Source organism: Podarcis cretensis (assembly GCF_951804945.1).
Source record: "Podarcis cretensis genome assembly, chromosome: 7".
Classification (NCBI taxonomy): domain Eukaryota; kingdom Metazoa; phylum Chordata; class Lepidosauria; order Squamata; family Lacertidae; genus Podarcis; species Podarcis cretensis.
The window spans coordinates 78,027,703-78,053,519 of NC_137176.1; the positions used below are offsets into that span (position 1 = coordinate 78,027,703).

At 44.5% G+C, this 25,817-nt stretch overlaps 1 protein-coding gene across 4 annotated transcripts in view; it reads right to left on the reverse strand.

Moving 5' to 3' along the window:
• ENPP2 (ectonucleotide pyrophosphatase/phosphodiesterase 2) overlaps positions 1 to 25,817 on the reverse strand; it is an 87,337-nt gene that overhangs the window by 37,234 nt on the left and 24,286 nt on the right. For 2 of the 4 annotated variants that reach the window (XM_079984221.1, XM_079984219.1), the window contains exons 1-11: positions 24,887 to 25,043; positions 24,463 to 24,565; positions 17,287 to 17,442; positions 14,901 to 15,026; positions 13,597 to 13,657; positions 11,496 to 11,593; positions 10,694 to 10,773; positions 8,996 to 9,115; positions 5,989 to 6,044; positions 2,861 to 2,926; positions 1,687 to 1,759 (exon numbers count right to left, since the gene is read on the reverse strand). In XM_079984221.1, the coding sequence (XP_079840347.1) occupies positions 1,687 to 1,759; positions 2,861 to 2,926; positions 5,989 to 6,044; positions 8,996 to 9,115; positions 10,694 to 10,773; positions 11,496 to 11,593; positions 13,597 to 13,657; positions 14,901 to 15,026; positions 17,287 to 17,442; positions 24,463 to 24,565; positions 24,887 to 24,919 (972 nt within the window). In that variant the 5' untranslated portion in view covers positions 24,920 to 25,043. Of the gene's footprint in view, positions 1 to 1,686; positions 1,760 to 2,860; positions 2,927 to 5,988; positions 6,045 to 8,995; positions 9,116 to 10,693; positions 10,774 to 11,495; positions 11,594 to 13,596; positions 13,658 to 14,900; positions 15,027 to 17,286; positions 17,443 to 24,462; positions 24,566 to 24,886; positions 25,044 to 25,817 lie in introns of those variants that run through there. The other 2 variants (XM_079984220.1, XM_079984222.1) reach the window with 2 other exon arrangements.

A 25,817-nucleotide genomic window follows, 5' to 3' on the forward strand; every position in this document is an offset into this window, starting at 1 on the left:
TAAAGGTAAAGGGACCCCTGACCATTAGGTCCAGTCTGAGCTTGCGGCGCTCATCTCACTTTACTGGCCGAGGGAGCCGGCGTACAGCTTCTGGGGCATGTAACCAGCATGACTAAGCCACTTCTGGCGAACCAGAGCAGCGCACGGAAACGTCATTTACCTTCCCGCCAGAGCGGTATCTATTTATCTACTTGCACTTGACGTGCTTTCGAACTGCTAGGTTGACAGGAGCAGGAACCGAGCAACGGGAGCTCACCCTGTTGCGGGGATTCGAACCGCTGACCTTCTGATCGGCAAGTCCTAGGCTCTGTGGTTTAACCCACAGCGCCACCCGCGGGCTGATATATGCAAGGTTCCACACATTTTGGTTGGAGTTGGTGTCACCCAATCGAGATTGTGCATTAGTAAGGACACCACCCATCTCCTGAGAGCATGGCATAAAAATTGTAAAGGTATTCTATACTTCAGAACAAGGCTCTCATCCCCTGAAACTCACACCCACAGGAAAACAGGAAGCTATCTTATTCTACTGGTCTATCTAATCCAACACTGTTTGCTGTGTCTGCCAGGATCCCTCTATTGTCTTAGGCAGAGAAGGTCCGTCTCCCGTCCCCCACCAACCTGCTAGGTGATCCTATCTTAATTTGGCACTTCCAGAGTGGTAAATTGTGGTGGCAGTGTACAAATTTGCCACCCTTATCATTCTGCCACCTGGAGCAAAGCTCTCACTGTGACTAGCAGTGAGAAAATTGATTCAAAGCACTGTAGGAAACTGTGAGTGTTGTTATCATTTAAAGAGACCCTGTTATATCAAAGCACTTGTGAAACTCCTCTAAATTTCACAAGCGGTTTGACATGCAAAGGAAGGCAGTCATTCGAAACACACAAAAACCCATCGCAACACTCTCTCTAGCTGAGTGGTTCTGCGGATTGTGGTCAGAGAGGGGGTTTCCAGAAACGCAATCTAAAAGTGGGTTGCATTGCATTTTTTAACATCTAGTTGCTCATCAGGAGCACCAATATTTCTGGCCAGCTTACTGATTCTATCTATTGAGGGATGCTCTTTATTAACAATTAAAATGGGCCTGACTATTAGGTACACATCTGCCAAATGCAAAAAATGAAGCAAAGCCATTTCCTTAAAAATGAAAAGGAGGGAACCTCAGAGAGCTGCTATAGTTTAACTGCTATAGTTATTATATAGCAGAAAACATAACCAAAGCACAAGAAATGCTGTTTTCCACACACTGCTCTTTAAAACTCTTTAACTTTGAATATATCCAAGAGGTGGCCTGTCAATGATAAATTTTGCTCCTGCCTAAAGTCTATGATTTTATGACACTCCAGAAGGGACTTCTTAGAGCTGGAAGTTTTCAGTATTGTTTTCCTGCCTTTCTATTTTCCACAGGCTCTCCTCTCACTGGATGCTTACAGATGTGCAGATTAAACCATCAGCTTTCCAACACACACACTTCAGTCAAAGGTTAGCCTTTCTATGGCTTTTGCTGTAATGCAAATTGTAAGGAAGTTGCGGCCCTCCAGATGTTCATGGCCTCCAACTATCCAACGACCAAGGAGGATGGAGTGTAGCAACATCTGGAGAGCAACAGGCTCCCCCAACTCTGGAGTATTGGCAAAGCACTGAGCTCAGAGCCATGCTATTTACGGAAGAGGAACTATACTAACCTCAGAGCTAAAGGGGCCATATCTGTGGCCAGAGATATCTGGTTGCTCAGAGTAGAATGCATAAGCGTAAGGCCTGAAAAGAAAAGAAAAATGTTTTTTAAAACCAGAAGCTTTCTTATTGAGCATTATAGGAGCGGACCTATCAAAATCACAAAAGAACTTGTTTATGTATGCAACAACGGCCGCACGGACCTTATTAGCACAACATTGGGAAGAATAAGGTGTCCCATCAAAAGAAGATTGGCAAGTTGAATTAATGGAATATGCTGAAATGGCAAAATTAATTATTAAACTAAGAGGAAGAGAAAGCAACAAATTTAAGGAAGAATGGAAGGTGTTTACTGCATATTTACAGAAGCAATGTACACAGGTTAATACATTAGCAGGGTTTTAAGATTACTTGTAATTTTGTTATGAATGGATAGGTTAAAATTTAACAACAGACATGCCGTATGTTGATAAATAATAGAACCGAGGAAGGGATTAGAGGGAAGTCAATTTGTTTTGTTTTTGTTTTTGTATTGTTGTTGTTGTTTTTATTTTTGTTATTTTTGGAAAATCAATAAAATGTTATTAAAAGAGAAGAAAATTGTTGTCTGAACAGTTTTCCCATAGCAGGTTAGCTCACGTCAACCCTTTCAAACAAAGCTTGCCTTCAGAAGGAGAGAAACAAGAGGACTGCAACTCTGTCACAAGTTTTCCACAGTCCGATTAAGCCATTCCTTGTACCGCAACTTCATTAAAAATATTAGAAGGGATGCTGAGAGGTGCTGAGCAAAGACTCAGGAAGAAACATTCCACAGTTGTGTAACGGAGGTCAGGAGAAAAGGACAACAACAACAACAGTCAAAGTCTGTGCCCGCTGGCAGGGTCTAGAGCCGTGTGTACTCAGCGACACAATTAAAAATCTTGACATCGGCCCAAATCACAGGGTGCAACACTCATTAAGCCACATTAGATGAAACAGCATTTCAAACACACAGACACTCTGTGCCAACCGACCCTAGCCCATGTCATTAATAACAAGAGCGTCCACGTCCACAATAACAGGGCATTCACGTCATGAGCTGGTCAACAAGGAGCAGGACAGTGGATCAAAGCTTGCGATCTACAGAGAATATTGGCAATGCGGGCATTCAGCCACACTTAGAAGGGAAAAGAAAATATGACTTACCTTTCATTGTCTGGCAGGGTTAGCCATTGCAGGATTGTTAATATTCTGCGCTCGTGAGGGATCATACTAGAACAGAACAGAGCAAACCGAGTAAGAAACAGCGGCACAATTTTATTTTATTTTTTGGCCCGTATTCACACGCAAGACCGTCACAAAGCATGGGTGTGCTATGCTTGAGTACTATAGTGGTTCACATTGAGAGCACATAGACACTGCTGCTAATAATCATGGCTATGGTTCTCCCGTAACAAAGCCTGTTAAAGGATAGAAGAGGCTTACCGTTGCTTAGGGGGTGGCTCCCATTTGCTGCCCAGTGCAGTTTAGGACTGAGAATTTGGGAAGGAGGGGTCCATGCTTGGCCTCTTCGTCCAGCCACATGAATCTGGGCCACCCTCCTGGCCAATCAGGAGGGAGCTGGGGGGGGGTGGGCAAAGGGCAGAGGCCGGGGCAGTAAAAGGGAGTGGTGCCCAGTGCCCAGTGCCCAGGATGTGCCTGACTGTCGGTGGGTCACCTGTCCTCCCACCCATGTTATCATGCGCATGTGTTTCAGCCCAATGGTGAATGGGCTGAGGTGGTATGGACCTTGCTATGGATTACTTGGTCACCCTATTGAGAGCCAAAGAGCAGGGCCGTCTTTACCCAGGGGTGCAAGGACTGTGGGGCACCCAGGCGCCGAATTCTGGGGGGGCGCCAGGCAGACACCGCTGAAGCCGCCTAATCTCTTAACTATCTACCTGTTATGAAATAATACATACTTTTGATCAAGCTAGAAAAACAATATATATATATACCTAGGTATTATCGATATGTATACAGTCATAGCTCATGTTACGTTTGCTTCATGTTACGTTCTTTCAGGTTACGTCCCGTGGTGACCCGGAAGTACCGGAAAGGGTTACTTCTGGGTTTCGTCGCTCATGCCATGCGCAGACATACAAAGTGACGTCACGCACATGCGCAGAAGCGGCGAATCGCAACCCACGTGTGTGCAGATGCACTGCTGTGGGTTGCGCTCTTTTCACGTTGTGAACGGGCCTCCGGAACGGATCCCGTTCGCAACCAGAGGTACCGCTGTACCTACTGTTTCACTAAAGAACTTTCGACTTTGTGCGCTCGTTTACCAAAGACGTGCCGTGCCAGTGGCGGCGCTTGTCATTCACAACAGGGGCGCTGGGCGGATCTTTGCACCCCGGCGGCGCATATGCCAAAGACAGCGCTGCCAGGAAGGAATATTTCCTGCAGACAAATGGGCCCTTCTGCAGCTTTTCGCCTGCCTCAGAGCAAACGTCAAGACTTGGGCAATTAAGGCTGGGTACTGGGTACCCCGTTAAAAAGGTCCTGGAAGGGGTAGAACTGTCTGGGTGCCTACACCAAGGCCAATGGGCCATAGCACCAGACAACACTGTCAGGAATGCCCCACTTGATCCATGCCTAGGGATAGCCATCGTGCCAGGTCCAACTCACCCTGGGTGCAACCAGCAGGCAGGTGCAACCAGCAGGCAGATGCTTATCCAATGCCTTATGCCAAACTGGCTTGCACCTGTCGTCAATATAGTTGCATCCTAATTTAACCCATCCAATGGTCTCCTGTGTCTTATTTACACTGCCACATCCTCACCAGCCAGCAGTGCACCTTATGTGCCTGGGCCATGCAGATGGGGAACCTGCAGCTCTCCAGATGTTGCTGGGACTCCCATCAGCCTTAGCTAGCATGACCAATGGTCAGGGCTGAAGGCAGCTATAGCTCAGTAAATGCCTGGAGGACCCCAGGCTCCCCTGCCCATGTTAAAACCACCTAGGAAGCATTAAGCTAGAAACAGACATTTGCTGTTAAAGTTAAAATAATAAATGTGACTTTTCTATCTGTTCTGCCCCAATTTCAACAGGTTCCTTTCATCCCACTTTAATGCTATTCTGTACACCAAGTTGCTAAGGAAAAGCACAATAACTTTTAGGGTTATCGTAGGTGGGTTTAGTCCCACAGATAGAGCCTCCACCATCTAATCCAGTTTACCAGTAATTTCTGGAATGTCAATGGTATAAAGCAGGAGTAGGCAATAGGTTTTCCAGATATGGCAGGCTACAATGTCCATAATGCCTGACCACTGCAGTGCAACATCTGGAAGGCCACGCATTGCTTCCCCCTCCTCACTTCATTTTTTACTTCATTTTTACAGTGTATCCTCTACATTGGTTCTTAGTTAATAGTTACTTATACAGTGCTTTTCCAAAACACTTCATCACATGTAGCCACTGTGATCCACGCGACAGTCACCTCCAAACTGGATTATTGTAACTCACTCTACGTGGGGCTGCCCTTGAGACTGACCCAGAAACTCCAGCGGGTGCAGAATGCCGCAGCGAGACTCCTTACGGGGTCCTCGCTGTGAGATCACATTCGCCCGGTGCTATACCAGCTGCACTGACTCCCGGTGGAGTACAGGATCAGGTTTAAGGTGCTGGTTTTAACCTTTAAAGCCCTATACGGCCTAGGACCCTTGTACCTACGGGACCGCCTCTCCTGGTATGTCCCACAGAGGAACTTACGATCTTCAAACAAAAACATCTTGGAGGTCCCAGGCCACAGAAAGGTTAGGCTGGCCTCAACCAGAGCCAGGGCTTTTTCGGCTGTGGCTCCGATCTGGTGGAACGCTCCGCCAAAGAGACTAGGGCCCTGCGGGATTTGATATCTTTCCGCAGGGCCTGCAAGACAGAGCTGTTCCACCAAGCCTTTGGCCAGGGCACAGCCTGACTCCCTCCTTCACAGAACTCTAGCCAAATGGTTGCCATTAATTTGATTTGAATTAATTTTATAATGAAATGATTTTAGAATGTTGTACTATTTTATTGTTGTTAGCCGCCCTGAGCCCGGCTTCAGCTGGGGAGAGCGGGATATAAATAAAAATTTATTATTATTATTATTATTATTATTATTATTAGTGGTGGGCAAATTGGAAAACAGATGTTGCCTGAATTGAAAGCTCTCAAGAGATGAAGCCAGGGACACTTTTCAGCCCAATTCTATCCTTCCTTGGAAATTAAGACCTGTCGATTTCTGTGGCATTTGCTTCCCAGTTCTTGTTTATTGCGGTTAAGTTACCAATTCTGTCTTGTGCGGATATACTTACGTAGACCAAAAGAATGAACCAGCTCTCACTCCTTGCTTGGCAGCCGTAATCCATATCTAATTAGGAAAATATAAGGCGATTACAAAGAGCGGCAGACCGTTGGCTACATGACGGTACATTTATTAAAACAAAACATCATAAATAAAACCTTCCCCAGCCCTCAGCCCCTCAACATTGGCTTCCAGTTCTACAGATTAGAATTTGAGCATTTGCATCCAACTGGGCTAGCAGCAGAAATCTGAATAGTTTCCTTGATTAACAGGTTAGAGAATCAGTGTCACGGTTATTTAATAAGTGGGGGGGAAATAAAAGAAGAACAGAGCTAAAATCCTGATTGTGCAAGCTGGTGCCTTTTTCCGGATGCTGAAAATTTCAATCTCTGAAGTCACCGGTATTATGTTCACACACACACACAAACATCTGAAGTACAGTGGTACCTCGGGTTACATACGCTTCAGGTTACATATGCTTCAGGTTACAGACTCTGCTAACCCAGAAATAGTGCTTCAGATTAAGAACTTTGCTTCAGGATGAGAACAGAAATCGTGCTCCAGCGGCGCGGCAGCAGCAGGAGGCCCCGTTAGCTGAAGTGGTGCTTCAGGTTAAGAACAGTTTCAGGTTAAGTACGGACCTCCAGAACGAATTAAGTACTTAACCCGAGGTACCACTGTTCAATGTTAGCTCCCAGTCTCACAACAGCAACCCGCTTGCATATGTGAGTATTAACTGTCATGCAAAGAACTCAGCTTTTAACACAGGTTGTGAAATGACATTTTCATCGCTGGGCACAAGTTAAGATCACCACACAGGCCAAGGACCACCACATGAAGGCTCTACACCATCGCATGTTCTGAATTATCATGTGACCAGACTCTGCAAGAGATTTGAAGCCTTGGTCTGTGTCAAACACTGTACAGCCCTTAACACCCACATGCCACCTACGCAGGGATGAAAAACACAGAGGAAAAAATATCTCTTGCAGTGGAACAAAATTATAGGGCAGAGGTGTGGCATTGAGCTGCGCACAATGGTTGAAACTATCATCAACCATTTATCCTCCGTGATCTACCCATTAGCAGTTTCTGTCCAGTTAAACCCCCAGCTTGCAATTCTAAGTTAGAAGGTTCAGCTTCAAAGCATCTTAAGGACCCCTCTTGGGAGTCTGGCAAAAAACACAGCACCTCCAGCCACAGCCAGGACAGTGGTACCTCGGGTTAAGAACTTAATTCGTTCTGGAGGTCCATTCTTAACCTGAAACTGTTCTTAACCTGAGGTACCACTTTAGCTAATGGGGCCTCCTGCTGCTGCCGTGCCACCGCCACGCGATTTCTGTTCTCACCCTGAAGCAAAGTTCTTAACCCGAGGTACTATTTCTGGGTTAGCGGAGTCTGTAACCTGAAGCGTCTGTAACCTGCAGCGTCTGTAACTCGAGGTACCACTGTATTTTGCTGCTGAAGGCCAAGGATACAATGACTCCACATCCCACATACAGAAGCCAATCAGAATTGCAGTTGAATTTTTCTGCTGCCTGACTTTTGCCTAACAGTAGGGCTGGGCCATGGGAGCAATCAAAACCAAAGACTCAACAGGAGCTCAATGTCATCTCTGGGAACACTGCACAAGAAAAATGCTTCATTTTGCCTTATTGCCTGTAGGAGCACCAGGTTCCTTTTGGACACTGTACTAACAAGAACCATCGATCAATCTCCCCTGGTGAATGGGTCCCTTGCATTTGCTTTCACTTTTTGAAAGTGTAAAACACCTTTTTGATGTTCCTAATAAGACTCTGTTTACAGGATACTGCCATGGTGGTGTCCTAAATTATTCAAAAAGCTTTTGACCCATAACACTCTTGGCGTTGCCAAGTGGAATTGGCAATAGAAGAGTTGTAATCAGCTGCTTCTGTCTGAGTTCTATTGTTAAGTGCTAAAATGAAGGTGGGTGGGGACTGCATTTTATAGCTACAGTAACACACTGCCACAGGAATACAGTCATTCCTCGGGTTACAGACACTTCAGGTCGCGTATTTTCGGGCTGCGGACCACCAAAACCCAGAAGTACTGGGACAGGTTACTTCCGGGTTTCGCCGTTGTGCGTGCGCAGAAGCATTAAATCACACTTTGCGCCTAAGTGCCGAATCGCAACCTGCACATGCACAGATGCGCCGCTGCAGGTTGCGGACGCTGTGGGTTTCAAACGAGCATCCTGCATAGATCACGTTCTCAACCCGAGCGTCCACTGTATATCTAAAAATAATTAAAGAGAATTTAAACCAAATTTTAAACCAGAGTATCATTATGATGGGCATCCCAGTCTTTTGCTAAAGCTATATTTAGCAGTGAAGGGATGTGGGTGGTGCTGTGGGTTAAACCACAGAGCCTAGGGCTTGCTGATCCGAAGGTCGGCGGTTCGAATCCCCGTGATGGAGTGAGCTCCCGTTGCTCAGTCCCTGCTCCTGCCAACCTAGCAGTTCGAAAGCACGTCAAAGTGCAAGTAGATAAATACCAGTAGGTACCACTCTGGCGGGAAGGTAAACGGCGTTTCCCTGTGCTGCTCTGGTTCACCAGAAGCGGCTTAGTCATGCTGGCCACATGACCCGGAATCTGTATGCAGGTTCCCTCGGCCAATAAAGCGAGATGAGCACCACAACCCCAGAGTCGTCCGTACTGGACCTAATGGTCAGGGGCCCCTTTACCTTTACCTTTATATTTAGCAGTAGCAGAACCAATTTTCAGCAAGGACTTCCCTTAATAGGCTTTTCTGCATAACCAATCCAGCAACCCTGATCTGGCTAGAAGTTAGCCATGACAAAGTCTCACTCAAAACCAATGGAGTAAAAGTGACATTATCCCCGACTCCCACTGGAGCCGAGTCATGACTAATTTTTGACATAGCTGCCCCCAATCATGCCAACATAAAAGCCAGAAGATTTAACACCACACACACACAAAATGTTCATTATTTTTATTGATTCACCTTCGCTAAGGCAAACAAAACAGAAACTCACCGGCTGACCTCCCCACCACCTGTGATTGAATTTTTCTCGGCCTCTGAGGCTGAAAGCAGCATCAAATACAGGATCGTACATTGAATTGCCAATGATTCCATGGGATTCAGGATAGAGGCCCTTTGTGTTGGAAATGTTGAAAAATAAAACAAATTATTAACTATTCAATATGACTTTATAACGGAAAAAGATAGCAGTTTCAGTGGAAATCATAGTACGTGGGAAGACTTCTATTTTTTTGTTGAAGTGCTAAGAACTTGTCTTCCAAGTTAAGGCCTCCATCTCGCTATGCTAATCTGCTGACTAATCTTGTGCAATACAGTACAATCACATCTTACATGGGGGTTTTGTTCTGGGGATGACACATTGACGCAAAATGTATACACTCGAATACAGTGTGAGCATCCCTAGCCGTCCAGAGCTGGCACGCCAAGGGGGTCTTGCCTCCCAAGCAAGGCAGAGAACTGAAAAGCTCTTTTCTGTTGGGTTTCCCCAACACTAGTGCTTTCCCCATCACTGATTATATGGGTATACACCAGTGTAAGCAGCACAGGAATCAGGACATGGCCCAAGAGTTAAGAAAGAGCAGGAGAGATAATGCAGTTAATGGTTACTTGATTGCTGCCCTAACAAAGTCCAAATCTAGTTATATGCAATATTGCCAGCTGTATCTCTAACTGACTTTCAGCCAGTCTAGAATGGAAGTCTTGTAATACATTTGAAGCTGGCTGTGGATCCCTCCAACCCTTTCCCCCCCACGGGCAAAAGAGTAATGGAGTAGGGCGAGTTGTATCCTGAACAAGAATGCTTTAGAGGCAAGTTTAACCTCATGGCATGCCTCCTCCACAGTCATAATCTTGCCTCCAGAATACTATTAACTATTATGCTCCCCCAATTTCATTGCTCCCCTTTAAAAGAAATGGGCTCCTTTAACAATCCATGGCTCAACTGTAGACTTCCATTTCCAGACTCACACTTTTTCAGAACCCAGTTCCTCCAGACCCCATTTTACACCTCCTCTTCCCTAGTATGGAAGAAGAGCCTGCTGCTCATAGCAAACTCTACTCAACATTTAAGCATACCTGTAGTTGAGAAGTAGCCTGGCCTTGCCCCCCACCCCACCCCCCAAAATGGAGTAGAGTGGAGTTTTGGTTCGGAGTCCAAGGTGATTCCCGAAGTTCCTTCTCCAGACAATAAGATTAGTTACCCTAATCTCTTTCTTTACTCTCAGTGATCCGAAGGACTGAAATCGAACAGATCCTGGAAGTTGACAGAGAGCTGGAGTGTTGTGTTTTTCAGTGTGTGTGTGAAATTTCTCCTTTTAAATTTAGCAACACCTATGGCGGGTACCAATGAGTCCAAGTATGTAGAAGGGCATGAACCCAATTTACTTCCAAACTGATAGCAAATACAGATGGTCAAATGCCATCCAGGGGAGGATAGCTCAGGTCAAAAGTTTTTTATACTCTCACAAAGCTCAACAGGTTAAATGCCAGCTTTTCACCTGAGCCCTTCCATGGTCTTTTTCACATGACACAGGTATATGCAAATTTGCTCGGTGACCATTCCCTTCCCCGCATCAAAGCAGAACAACAACATATCTCAGAGGCTTTCCTCATCACCAACCACCACTCATTTGATATCTACAGAAAAGCAGGTGGTTTCCTATATACTCATAAAACCAGCAGCAAAACTTACCGTCGCCAGGGTATACAAGTTAGGGAAGGTTTTTGTAGGGTAGACGGGCCTCATATATGGCGCATGTGTCCCACAGGACCCTGAAAATGAAGTTTGTGGTGTGGTTTTAATATAGATCGGTACAGTGATATTTACATACAGCAGATGCCATTAAAGTCAATCATGAAACATGGTGTTTCGCTGCACTAACTGTGCAATCCTGTACATGCTTATAATAATAATATTAGTTTATTATTTATACCCCACCCATCTGGCTGGGCTTCCCCAGTCACTCTGGGTGGCTTCCAACAAAATATTAAAATACAGCAATGCATCACACATTAAAAGCTTCCCTAAACAGGGCTGCCTTCAGGTGTCGTCTAAAAGTCTGGTAGTTGTTGTTCTCTTTGACATCTGGTGGGAGGGTGTTCCACAGGGTGGGCGCCACTACCTAGAAGGCCCTCTGCCTGGTTCCCTATAACTTGGCTTCTCGCAATGAGGGAACCGCCAGAAGGCCTTTGGCACTGGACCTCAGTGTCTGGGCAGAATGATGGGGGTGGAGACACTCCTTCAGATATACAGGACCGAGGCCATGTAGGGCTTTAAAGGTCAGCACCAACACTTTGAATTGTGCTTGGAAACGTACTGGGAGCCAATGTAGATCTTTCAAGACCGGTGTTATGCGGTCTTGGCAGCCGCTCCCAGTCACCAGTCTCCAGCTTATCTCTCTTCAGTAGGGCTTACTAAATACATTTTAAATTGCAGTTTAGGAAGGGACAAAGACAAAAAAGGGCTTTTGTCCCAATAAAGCACATGCACTTACTTAGTTTTTCAATGTTGCGCATCACTTTGTCGCCTTTCTTCATGTACGATGCACGGAAGCCATCGACCGAAAAGATTATCAATGGGGGGCGAACAAAACTGTGGGAGGCAAAGCATGTTACTAATGAACTTCAAAGCTGGAGTAAAGATGTGGCAAAACAAATTGGGAAAGAAAGCCTCTTCTCTGTGGTTTCAGGACAACTTCACCTTGTGTCAAAGTGACCTAGGACAACTTTTATGCCTGAGCAGAGCCAAAAATCCCGGGCACACATGCCCTTCACTCATTTGAGTTATATAAATAAATAAGGCATCACCTTATAAGTATTTTTTAAATTTATTTGTTACCTTTGTGTTTCCATGCAGATAAGTTAGGGCCCTCGTACCTACGGGACCGCCTCTCCTGGTATGCCCCACAGAGGAACTTACGGTCTTCAAATAAAAACACCTTGAAGGTCCCAGGCCACAGAGAGGTTAGGCTGGCCTCAACTAGAGCCAGGGCTTTTTCAGCTGCGGCTCCAACCTGGTGGAACGCTCTGTCACAAGAGACAAGGGCCCTGCAGGACTTGACATCTTTCCACAGGGCCTGCAAGACAGAGCTGTTCCACCTGGCCTTTGGTCAGGGCGCAGCCTGACTCCCTCCTTTGGCAATCTTTACAAAACTTTAGTTTATGGTTGCCATCAATTTTGATTTTAATTAATTTTTATAATGTTTTTATAATGTTGTACTGTTTTAGTGTTGTTAGCCGCCCTGAGCCCGGCTTCGGCTGGGGAGGGCGGGATATAAATAAAATTTATTATTATTATTATTATTATTATTATTATTATTATTATTTTGTTAAAAATCCACAGGGAAACTTAATCCCATTGCCATCAGAAAATGGTGTTGTTATAAGTTTATAATACATGGGTAGTATTCACTGCTGGTCCTACTCAGAGCCAACACATTGAGGTTAATAAACAGGACTTAGGTTCATTATTTTTATTTATTAAATTTCTATACTGCCCTTCACCTGAAGATCACAGGGCAGTTCTACAGTGTAAAACAGTAATTTCAGAGGGTCTACTTCAAGTAGGACTTAAATGAATACAACCCTATATTTTGATATTTTTACATTTCTCTTGGGAAGACAGGCAAACTAATGCCAGTGCGCTGGAAGAAGCAAAGATCACCAGTGTTGAAGCAATATTCTTCAACATCAGCTTCATTGGACTGGTCATGTTGTTCGGATGCCTGAATATCGTCTTCCAAAGCAACTACTATACTCTATTCCAAACTTAAAAATGGAAAGCGTAATGCTGGTGGCAAAAACAAAAGAGGTTTAAAGACTCTCTCAAGGCAAATAAAAAAAAATGTAGCATAAACACCAATAACTGGGAAACACTGGCCTGTGAGTGCTCCAGCTGGAGAGCAGCCTTTACCAAAGGTGTCATGGGCTTTGAAAATACTCGGACTCAGGACTTAAGGGAGAAACATGCTAAGAGGAAGGCATGCTTGGCAAACCTTCACCGTGATCAACTCCCATCCAGAACCCAATGTCCCCAGTGTGGAAGGACGTGTGGATCCAGAATTGGCCTCCACAGTCACTTACGGACTCACTGTTAAGACAGTGTTCATGGAAGACAATCTTACTCGGCTACGAGTGATCGCCAAAGAAGAAGAACAACAAGAAGATTTTGATGTAAAGGCATGGAGAGAGAGAGATCCAATGCAATGTTAGCACCATGTTGTGCGAGAGTCTGTGCTGTTGAGCAGCACAAAGCTAAATTGACAAAGAGTATAATAGTAGCTGCTGCACTATGGGCTGAACAATGCATTCTGCAAGCGAAAGACATCCATTCGATTTGGCTATTGTATATAATCGTAAATAAGTGCTCTCACTAGCAGAATGGCTGTTCTGCAAATGGGCTGCCGCAAATGGATATCGTCCAGAAAATGCATACAGTATGATGGTTCTCCTTTCTTTAGATGCTTGCAACAAGCCTCAGTTTTCCCAACAGGACACAAAAACGAACCGCTTAGTTGATCTGACCACCAGTGGCAGCCGACACTTAATAGATCTCCTACACATGATAAAAATAAGCACATAAAACAAAGCACTTACTTTGCTGGGCATTCTGGTGTCCGTGTATCCTCACATTCATCCGCAACCCAGTGAGTCTCTCCTAAAGAGGGATGATAATAAGAACCATTTTGTACATGACCTATACAGTTGCAAGTTCCATTTACAGCAAAGGTGAGGCAGGCAACCAGATCCTATATGTTTCTGTAGGAGTCAGTCCTACTGATCACCAGGGCTTGTTCTCGAGTAAAGAGCACATCAGATTGCAGCTGCACTGCCATGTTTATTTTCATGAATCCTTGAATGATCATAGCCAATCTTAGTATCTTTTATACAGATGTGTAGGGTGCAGGTTTGCCAAACTGTGTGTGTGTTTTAACTCAACACTTCTTTCTGGCTGCATGTTCATTGTCCAGTGTGTGCTCACTGCAGCTTTGGATGCTTAATCTCATGGTGACAAAATCCTGAAAAGAATTATTTCATCGTTTCACAATCCAAGGCTGCTTTTTTAACAGTTAAAATTTCATCACCATCTTTCACAACAATATACTCTGCCTGACTAGTATGGCTGGAAGCATATATAAACAATGCACCTCAGTTGCTATTTCAGATGAGATTCAATCACACCCCAGCAAATTCAGGTTGTGCAATTAAAGTGTGTTTGGAGCAATAAAAATAAAGTGTGGTGGGATTTATTTATTTTTGCAAGATGGAAAGTGGTGGGAAAATGCCCCGGAAACTGTTGGGTAGCATTTGCTGCATACCCATCATCTAACCTCCCCGCAAACAAATCAGGATGGATGCTCAACAAACAGGTCATCAAGTCATAGAAACCTTTTGCTACTGGCTGTTCACAAGGAGAAAGATGGGAGGCCACTTGGAAGATCCTATTTCACCTATAGAACAGCATGACTATCACTGTTGTTGTTATTCTGTCAATAAGTACAAAAATATCTGAACTCATAAAAAAAAGGACTTCTCAACTAGTTTCTACATGGGCACACACCTACGAAGTGGTGTCTTTAATTGGGCTTTTAAAAAAACCACTCTCAATATTATTTGTGCCCACAAATGTTTTGTGGTGGCCTTGGTGCAAGTTCTGTAACTTCCTGCTGAAACCCATAACTAGTAACACCAAAAACGGCCCAGAAGTTTTCTCCCACTTTTGTCGCACTATAGCCTCTCCAGATAGCAGTGCGCTAACTTAGGGGAAGCATCGCAGAACGTATGAAGCATCAGTCAGCTTGGACAAGGTGACTCACATCTCCCTTCCAAAACATCCTTAGGAGGAGCATGATCCGGAACGCTTGGATTCCTTTAGCAGATAGAAGAACGAAAACAAGTACCTTTACAAACAACTTGGTAGTTAGTACAACAGTCCCCTCGGAGTAAGCAGTCTTCAGAACAGTGACAGGCATGATCTTCATTCCTTGTCTCTCCGCATCGCTCTTTCGTACATTCCCAGCCTCCAGCTAACATTATCACAAAAACAAAAAAAATGAAGACAGTGGTTTCTTAAAGACAACTATGCACATGTGCCCCACACCTTTGGGGCAAAACAATTCCACAGCAATTTTCACCGTATTGGATGTTTTCATTTTGAACCTGGAGTGGCTGCAGTCCAACAATGCCTGGAGGGTCCAAGTTTAGCCACTGATGCTTTAGTTGCGCTGAAAAGGTAGCAGGGTCCAGGACATATCTACACTACGTTGCTGTTGTCTTTCTTCCAGCTGAAACGCCATGGCCTTATCCCCCAAAATCCTGGGGGGTTCAGTTTTTTAGATACATGCTATCCATGCCCCACAGAAGGGCTCACTGTTGAACCAGTTTAAATATGTACTTTTAAATGTGTCCAGAGAGTCAGAACTTTGAGAGAGCTATTTCAATCCCAGCTCAGCCATGCTCACTGAGAAGACTGACACTTCCTCCAATCTATAAAATGTTATATTAGAAGAAGCAATGGAGTAAAGACTGTAAAGCATTCCATACTTGCACTTCTTTTCTTTCACAAGGACATGTTTGAGTAGTTCTGTCAAGTAGTTGGGTATATTATGTACACTGACTGCATCTGGCTACAACAAACATCAAACCATAGTTTAGTGTTACAAATGAGGCCAGGCTAGCCATGGACTCACATACCTTTCCCTCACTTCTCTAGCACATCCATACAAAGAGATGGGAAGCTTCAGCTAAACACTAAACTCTGGTTAATCTGTTATTAAATTATGGTACATAGGTGCCAGCTCCCTGGGGCCCTGAGCACCCACCCAATTCCTGGTGCAAGGCCCTGGTGCCAAAATTTGTGGGTGCCCGGCCCCCACAAATTTTGGCACCAGGGCCTTGCACACTGCATGACACCCACGGCCCTGGGCACCCACGGTTGCAGGGCCAAACTGGCCCTCCTGCTATGGTTAGTAACCAGTTTTATGGGCTGGAATTTGGCTCGTTTCCACTAACCATCGTTAAGATGACATGGTGGTCTAAAACAGAAGTGAATGCTTCTGAATTCCACCTGGCGATTATGCCACAGGAGGAGTGACTGTGCCAGAATGGTGCTCGCTTTGACTTGTTTTTGCAATGCTGGATTGTAGTTTAGCATTATGTCCACGCCAAGGCTCCCTCCTCAACATGTGGGATGGAGTGAAGAAGAATTGCCCCAAACTTTTCCAAGCTTTGGACAGTTTCACCTCCCCTCCCCTTATGCCTCATTCAATGATTGTTCAGGAGGGAGCCACCTTTTCATCCAAAGAAGGTGTGTGTGTGTGTTGTTTTTTTGAAGAGGCAGTCAACCGAAGGGGGTGGTAAGGGAAATGGGGTAATTTGCCTCCTGTGAACTTCCCTCTGTTCACGTACAATCCAATCCATGTTGTAGCATAACTCCAAGAAAACACACAAAAGGAAAAAAAGATGGAAGAGATTGCTTATATTATGCTTACATACAATTCTTAACACACATGTACACACACACAGAATCACTGTCCTACTACAAGTTGGTTATTAAGTAATTATGAACCCATCCTGCAACCGGAGTGTAAGGTCAAGTAGATCAGTATGCACTGAATGCCAAACAAGGACACAATTCAAGCAACTTCAAGGACCTTCAACAAGAGAGACTTAAAGGCGACACATGTTTAATTCTTTCCCCCACTAAAATCTAGGATCGTGCTCATATGAAATAGTTGCAAAAATGAGTCCTAAGATTTCAACAAGTTGCATTTCCCACTGTGTTAAAAGATGCTCAGATCTGGGAGACGTGGACGGAAGCAATGGTTGAGCTCTCACCGAGGTGCTGAAACTGTACCTGAACTGTACCACCTCAGATTACAGACAGGTGCTCTTTTGACTCTTTGGCTAGGAGCCTAACTGAAAGCAGGTCGGAAGACATGGGCTGGGATGCAAGATTGTAGTTAGAGACTGGAGGTAATGGAGAGTAGATAACCCTTTCCTTCTGGATGCTAAACGTGTGTTGTCAAGTGTTTTGGTTTTAGTGCTGGGGATCTTTTCCCAGACATAAAAAGGTCTGGAGATGTACTTCCCACTGTTAGTGCTCTGGGTCCTATTTCTGAGGAAACTTAGGTTAAATTTCCCAAACTGTTATGGAGAAGAATCCAGGACCATGCATTTGAGAAGTCTTAAAAGTGTGTCAGCACACATGGAGAGGTAGAAAAGGCTACGATAACTCTCATCAGCAGTAGCGATTTGTACAAAGCAGGGACTTAAGAGCTCTCCTACCTGTCTTTAAACACAGTTCGTCAAAGTCTGCACAACAACTGAAGTAGCTCTTGCACAAGTTGTCGCAGCGGCAACCTGGAGGCTCTGCCTCGTCAAGTTCAAAGCACCTGTTTTTGCAGGATCCAGAAGGACTGGTCCAAGAGGAATCGGATAAGACTGTGTTGGGGGCAAAAAACAGAAAGAGGAAACCATGAGTCAAGCAACCAATAGCTGGCTAAAGATAACTACTTACTGCCTATCTGAGCTAACAGGCCCACTGCATTGCCCAATAAAAGAGAGGAGAAAAGAGACTGTTTAAGTCTCGTCAAACAATCTAAGAGCTGGTATGTTCTCCAGTGACATTTTCTTATCCTGGATTAACCTGCAATGAATCAAAGCTGTATGGATTTTGTGCCAAACCAAAAATCCAAGTTTTGCATTGAAACCCCCACACTTTCACCAAACTTATGGTAACTGGAAACTCCGGATACTGGACATAAAACAAACTGTCAAAGACCTGAGAATTATTTCGCAAAGACAGGAGGAATGGAAGGCGAGAATAGCATGGAGGTGGGGACCTAGTTATAGACAGGAGAACAGGCAAAGACCTGGAAGGCGTCAAGGCTCAAACCCTCTAGAGGTCTTGGCCAGACAGTCACATGGACCATCTATGAGGAAGGTAGGATGCAAGTTTACAGCACAGCAAAACCAACCCTGGCTGCTTGTAGCAAGTTTCAGTGGTGGTGTGAGGGACAGGGAGGGAGATGATGGGCAATGTGAGTTGGAGACAAGGAAAAAGCATGTTAAATGGCTCATAGCATAAAGCATTGAAAATTGGGTATTCGAGCAAAAGAGTCAGTCAAGTTAAACCAAGAGCAGAAGCATTCAGCTGAAGTCATTCTTGACTTGCCATGAATAAAATGAACAGGGAAAGTAATCTAACTCATTTATACCATGTGCTGGCTAAGAAACATTGCTCTTTCCTTTCAGGTTGTCATGCACAGGGGTTGATAACGTGCACCTCTCCGACATTTTGGACAACAACTCATCAGCCTTAGCCAAAACAGTGTCACTACCATGATCTAAAGACACATTTTCGCAGTTGTCCATTAGGCTAAATTTGTTTTTCAAAAATGATTTGAGAATCCCGCAGCTACTGGTTTATGTAGCATACAATCCAACAACTTTTGTTACATATTCCCTAGGAAGCATCCTACCAGTTTCACAGAAATCAATTGCTAAGCTTAGCATCACCTTCCCTAATCTGGATGGTACCACATTAGACAAAACAGCACCAGAACCAAAATGGAAGTGGGGGCTCCATCACTTGGATCCCTTAGGTGACCCTTTGGCTTTTAGTTTTCCTTGCATCACCTCCTGCCAAATTACAGTGTGACATTTCACAAGACGATGACACGGTGTGCCATTTCGCTGTCTTTCAAGGATTTGTTCAATGGTTTCATTTATCCATTTCATTTGGCTTACTGGCAAACCTTGAGCAGCAGAGGTCTTTGCACTTGGAACCCAGCCAGCCTGATTTTACAGCTAAGAACACCTCAAACACCCTCGGCTTGGGGGGGGGGTCTGTTGAAATCCATGCACAATCGTTTATTTTAGGAAGCAAAACTCAGCAAGCGTTATTGCATTTCACATAAGCGACAGCCTTGTTGCTTGTGACACTCACACAAACTAGCTACGTGCGAAGAATGGTTTCTAACATTTTCCATGTCAGAAATATTGTGCAGCCAACACGTTGGACAGCTGTGCATCCACCTGATAAAGGATTAAAAAAACCCAGTGACAAAAAGCAGTTGTGGTCTGTAGGTTCCCAGTGTTTGCTACGTGGATGTACCATGAAAAGCACAATACCACGGGAGGAATCCCAGCAAAGTGGCTGGTCTAGATAGGGTGCTGGGGAAAGTGGTAAAAAAACTGCGCTGATCAATAGCAGGGGTCCTGACAAGGATTTTTAACATCTCCCTGCAGACTGCTTGTGTACCATCATGTTTGAAAGCAGCCACCATTGTTCCAGTCCCAAAGAAAACAGCAATTAACTGCCTAAATGACTACAGACCCATTGCATTAACATCTGTAGTGATGAAATGCTTTGAGAAATGGTTCATCAACACCTTAGGACATGTTTTCCACCGGATTTTGATGAACACCAGTTCGCTTACAGGAGAAACTGGTCAATAGACGATGCCATAGCTACAGCTTTTCACCTTGCAGTGAATCATCTGGAGAGACCGGGGAATTATGTCAGATTGCTGTTTATTGATTATAGCTCAGCTTTTAATACCATCCTTCCGGACATTCTTATTAAAAAGCTGATGGACCTCTACCTTTCCCCCACCATCTGTGATTGGATTAAAGACTTTCTGAGGGATCACACACAAATAGTGAGGATTGGGCCTGTTACATCTACCTCTCTAAAGGTCAGCACTGGCACCCCACAGGGCTGTATACATATATACTCATTTCATTCCGTTGTATACATATGACTGCATTTCATCTGGTCGATCCACTGCAATTATTAAGTTTGCAGATGATATCACCATAATGCGTCTAATTACAGGTGGAGATGAATCAGCGTATAGGGAGGAGGTTCAAAAAGTCTCTACATGGTGCCTAGAGAACAACTTGCACCTAAATATCAGCAAGACGGAGGAGATGGTGTTGGACTTTCAGAGGAAGAGAGAGGAACTAACCCCGTTGTATATCAGGGGTGTGTGTGTGGAGAGAGAGTCTCTTCCTTTAAATTCCTGGGAGTTCACCTTAGTGAAGACCTCACTTGGAAAATCAATACAACCCAGGTGGTTAGGAAGGCCCAACAGAGACTCCATTTTCTTAGGGTCTTCCATAAGAACAATGTCAAACAAAAAATGATGACCTCCACAATAGAAAGTGTCATTTCATACTGTATAAGAGTGTGGTACGCTGGTTTGACAGCCACGGACAGGAAGTCCCTACAGAGGGTGGCGAATACAGCATATGACATCATGGGTTGTCCTCAGAGTTCGCTAGATGACATCATGGGCACCACTTTAGCTAATGGGGCCTCCTACTGCCACCGCACAATTTCTGTTCTCATCCTGAAGCAAAGTTCTTAACCCAAGGTACTATTTGTGGGTTAGGGGAGTCTGTAACCTGAAACATCTGTAACCTGAAGCGTCTGTAACCCAGGGTACCACTGTACTTCTGTAAGGGAGTAGGGTCTGTGGCAGCAGCAGCAGCCATGAAGGTAACATATGAATTGAGCCCAACATACATGGGTTCGGTAAAAGAAAAGTGCTATTCATTCATAACAAACGTTCTTAACAGCTCAAGTTCTCTAGTACATGCAACGGTCTATACCAAGGGTCTGGGTGAGCCAAAAGATTCTGCAAGATCTAGACTGCCCATGCTGCTAAATGGCAATATTCTGCAGGCAGAGAAAACCCAAGCCCCACTCCTGCAAGTCTCATCTATGGCAATGCAAAGTGGTTTATGCAATCTCCAGTTTAAAATGCAATCTCCAGTTTAAAGGCTGGGAGATGCCTGCTCCCAAGACCTTGGAGAGCTGCAGTAAGTCAGCAAAGACAAAATACGAGGCTAGATTTATCCAAGGGGCTGACTATATACGGTAGCTACATAAGTAGCTATATACGGTAGCTACATAAATAGCATTGCTTGGTCTCCTTCTCCCACCTAGGGCGATTGTGTAATATCGGTTTACCTTACAGGACTAGGGCACAAGAAATCAACTGCTATGCACAAACATCCACAGTACGAATACTGCTGAACATTACAGTCTCCTGTATCACCACAGAGGGAAAAGTCAAGGGCAAAACTACGGCTGGTTTCACAAACGTATAGATCAGCAGTTTCCTATCTGCAAAAATGCAGCAAAAAAAAGACAGGTAAGGTCATGATGCATGGCATTAAAAAAAACACACCACTATAATTTGCATACTGATAATAATGCAGCACCAGTAAGGCACATACTTTCAAGCAGCAGAGATTACTATTTTGCTCCAAAGCACGCAGGAGAGACACAAAGATCCAGGTTCACTTTGGTGTTTAAAGCTTCCCAGTACTTAAGAATATGTTTCGAGGTGCTAACCACAATAAAACGACTCATCTGGTGGCCATGAAAATGTAGGTTTAACAGCCAATATAATGCCTATATCTAAATGAGTGACTTTAAAGGGAGAGAGAGAGTCAAAAAGGCTGTTCGGTCGCATTGTCCTTTACCAATAAATGTAACAGACAAACGAGAAACTTGAAAATCTCACCCACAAGATGTGCAAGTCGAGAAAACTGCTCAAGATATATTGCAAGCCATGCCAAGCTGCCACAGTCGAGCTCCACAACCTTTCAACACACATTTCACACAGCTCAGACTTTGTTAGCAAAGAGAGTAGCAAAATGCAGCCGGGGGTACTGTTTAAAAGCCCCTTTATGAAAGGTGGTTAGCATCCAGAAAGCAGTAACCTTCCTATGTCAGCTGGGCTGTTTTAATAACTCTGGCCATATGCTTGGGTGTTGTGTGTGTGTGTGTGTGTGTGTGTGTGTGTGTTTTGCAAGCACTGTATCCAGCACCTGCAAGGACGGTGCAGGCTATCTTCTGCAACAGCTGGAGAAAACATTTTCCATGTTAGCTTAGAAAACAGATGGATCAGACAGCAGAATTTGGTCAAAAGGGATGTTAAGCACTTAAATGCACAAGCCAACTCAGCAGAGGTGCAGGAGGCCTCTTGCCGCAAACGTCCAACTTGCCGTTTATAAGAGGCTCTGCCCCATCTGCAACTTCCATTACTAATAATAGGAATCATATGTGCTTATCAGAGCCTGAAGAAGGCTCCTTTGATCAGAGCATTTGTTACCAGTTAGACGCAAGTCCTCCAGCAGAACAGCACGCCCTCCTTTTCACAGACCATCGTTCAGTTCTCCCATTTATGACGCTGGAACACAAGGCTTTCTGATCTCGGGTTTTCTACATCCTGCTTCCATTACTTTGATACGTTAGAAACAACTTTGGCAAGGAAAGCGCACAAACCTACACTTACACACCACTGCAATATAAACAGCAACTTGGCTGCAGTTTCTGCTTCTCAGATGCAAACAGGCTTGGGGTAGTTTAAAAAACGAAAGAGGATGCTGCAGCCGAAACGAGGGCATGTTTGTGTCCACCGGAAAGGTCCACAAGGGAACATTTAAGATCTAAGGACACTATAGACATTTGTAATCACATTGGTAGTTGACAGCCAGAAAGTTCCCCCACAAAACTTTTTATGGATGAAACAATCCATCTTCAACTTCTTTAATTATTAGCACTCGCTACTCTAAATAACAGCGAATTCTCTGAAACTTTAAAGTCACTTTCAGGTAATATACTCAAAAGTTAAAGGTATGAGTTTAACATGTTACAGAAAAGTGACAGCAGTATGGAGTCAACAGTTCTGAAAAATACTGAGAACTGCAGATCCGAAAGGATGGGAACACGGGACTAGAATGAGATACTGTGTGTTGTGAGCTGGTCTCACACCCAAGAGACCAGAATTTAAATCCCCATTCAGTTATGAAGCCCATCTCTCAGCCTACCGTACATCTCACAGGATTGATGCAAGGATAAAATTCAGGAGGAGAATCATGAGTGCCACCTTGGGCTCCTTGAAGGAAGGGCAGATATGTAATCTTAGAACCTTAGAAATGTAGAATTGGAAGGGACAGAGAGGGTCATCTAGTCCAACCCCCCTGAAATGCGGGAGGGGGAGGGTTTGCCCAATGTGAGACTCAAACCCACAACCATAAGATTAAGAGTCTCATGCTCTACTGACTGAGCCATGTGGGCATAAAGGTCTGAAATCTAGGAGGAAACGTAGGCTGAGCTTCTAACTGTGGTCAACAAAAGCCTCTCAGAAGCTGATAAGCATAAGCTTCCATGTACCCCAAATACCAGGGGTCAGACAAAAGGGAATGGCAGAGGGTTCCCCAATGACATCTGACTAGCCATCATTAGAAACAAGATGGCAAGTTTGATAGGTCCTTGATCTGACCCGGTCCTTAAGGCAACAGCCCTCCCTGCCTCATGTTTCCCCTAGCAAAAATGATATTCAGCAGTATGCTGCTTTTAACCATGGAGATTCTATTTGATTGCCATGCTAGAAGCCACCTCCCATTGTGTTTTCTAGTACAGCTTTTAGCTAAAACAGCAAACACCCTTTTAAATCAGTGTGGACAGAGTATTCAGCATCCAGCAACGAGCCATTAGCAATATGTAACAGGGGAGGGCAATGATCAAGATATTGCCAAGATAGTGCAGATTCGATCCCTGTGTATAGGAAAGCTACATATTCCTGCACTGCATGGGGTTGGACTAGATGATCCTTGGGGTCCCTTCCAATGCTGCAATTTTATGAGATTAAGCCTCATTGTACACACCAAGTCCTACTTCCAATTAAACATGCACATGGCTGCAGTCACAGCACAGATAAGGCAAAGCACACCCACTCCCCCATTTTCCAAATCTGAAATATGTATCACGTGCATCCTAACACGGTTGAGGTCCCAACATACCACCATTTTTTTATCCCTCTTGAAATTTAACACCATGCAACTTTAAACGAAAACCTAACCATTAGAGAACATCTGTTTCATGCAGCACCTGTTTTCCTCAGTCCCCCTTCCTCTCCCCCACCCCGGCCTCCCAAAATTTCCCCTGCTAGTTCAGAAGTCAGCGTGATTAGCTGATAATAGGAAATCTCTTTCCATCAGTAAACACAAACTGGTCCCAATCAAACAAGAATTGCAGCGCCAGAGGGGTAGACAGCGCATATCTTTAAATAAACCACCCCTCTTAACTTTTATTTTCTGCTGCAGTCGGTGTATGTATAATTTTTTTTTTTTAAGTGACAGAATGCATTGTTCCATGTAACCACACACACAAAACCCTATATCACCCCAGACCATAATTAAATGTGGTCTCATTCTCTCTCTCTCTCTTTCTCTATGTCACACACGCAGAGAGAGAAGTAAATAGGTTACCTATAAGCAAGAATGTCAACAGACTCAGGCTTTTTCACATAACCTTTGCTATAATCCAGAACGGGAGTGGGGGGGGGGGGCACACAGGAAAACTACATTTTGGAGCCATTTGCTCCTCCACCCCGAGACATCAAGGCGTTGCAAAACGGGCAAATTAAATCATCATTGTACCTGGAAATGGAAACTCTTCCCCTTCGCCAGATCTCCGGACTCTATTGGCCGTAAATCCAATGCACACGTTCACCCCAACAGCAAAAGTGAAGAAGGATATTACCTGGGAACAAGGCGAGAGAGAGAGAGCTGGAGTTAATAAACCACCCAGGAGCCAATCTGTTTTTTTATTTTTTTTAAAGATATTTACAAATAAAACAGAATAAACCAGCAGTTTCAACATATTCCCCTTTGCCCACAATTCCTAACTGCTGGAAAAGCAAGCTGACCGAGTCTGAAACTTCAGAATATTAACCATCTCGGACTTCCCTGAGTGCGTTTTCTTTTCGCGCAAGGTTCCCCCCACCAGCACCCTCGAGAGAGAGAGAGAGAGAGAGAGAGAGAGAGATCGCTTTACTCCTCCTTAAAGAAAACCCGCTCCTACCTGATGTAACTGGAGACCGTTTTTCTTAGCCATGCTCAAGAGGATTCTTGAAAAGCCTCCACAGTGGGTTCTCTTTTTCTTTAAAACTGAGCGCAGGACTCTGTTTGCTCAGTCTATTAGCTGCTGCTAATCCCACCTGGAGTGGCTGACAGCCTCGATGTGATTTGTCCAGGGGGAGATTTCATCATGTTCCAGGCACAAATCGCAGCTCTCCAGTGCAAGGAGCAGCTGAAGGCATCCTCCTTCTCGATTCCCCACCCCCCCTCGCTCCCCAAACACACACACACACACACACACACACACACACACACACACCAACCACACACACACACTCTTTCATGTGGCCTCTTCTGGCAACACACAGATTTCTTATGTTACTGTAGCCAATAAGCCCATATTCATTTTATTCTTCTCACTAATATATGGGTTGAGATAGAGAGAGAGAGACCAAATGTGTGCGTGTGTCTATCCTGGCCAAACTGCAGAGAGAAAAACCTCTTGCACTACAACTTTAATAATATAATTACAATACAACAAACGTTTTTAAAAGTTTGTCCACAGTGCAACCCAAAAGCATGTCTTCTCAGAGGTAAGCCTTGGAGTAAGCCCCGTTGAAGATATTGTGCATTGGATTGCACTCTCATGCACTTTTTATTCGTAGAATTGGAGAGTCGGAAGGGACCTCATAAAGTCATCTAGTCGAACCCCCTGCAAGGCAGAAATCTCAGCTGAAGCATCCACGACTGGTGGCCATCCGACCTCCAAGGAAGGAGAGTCTAGAATCTCCCGAGTGTAAACGTTTTCTGTATGTTTAGTCGGAATCTCCTTTCTTGTAACACCTACAACTTTCTCATACCCACCAGCGAATGAACATTTCCCCAATTCTCATATCAAAAGGTCATCGTTGCCTCCCCTGTTACATATTGCTGAA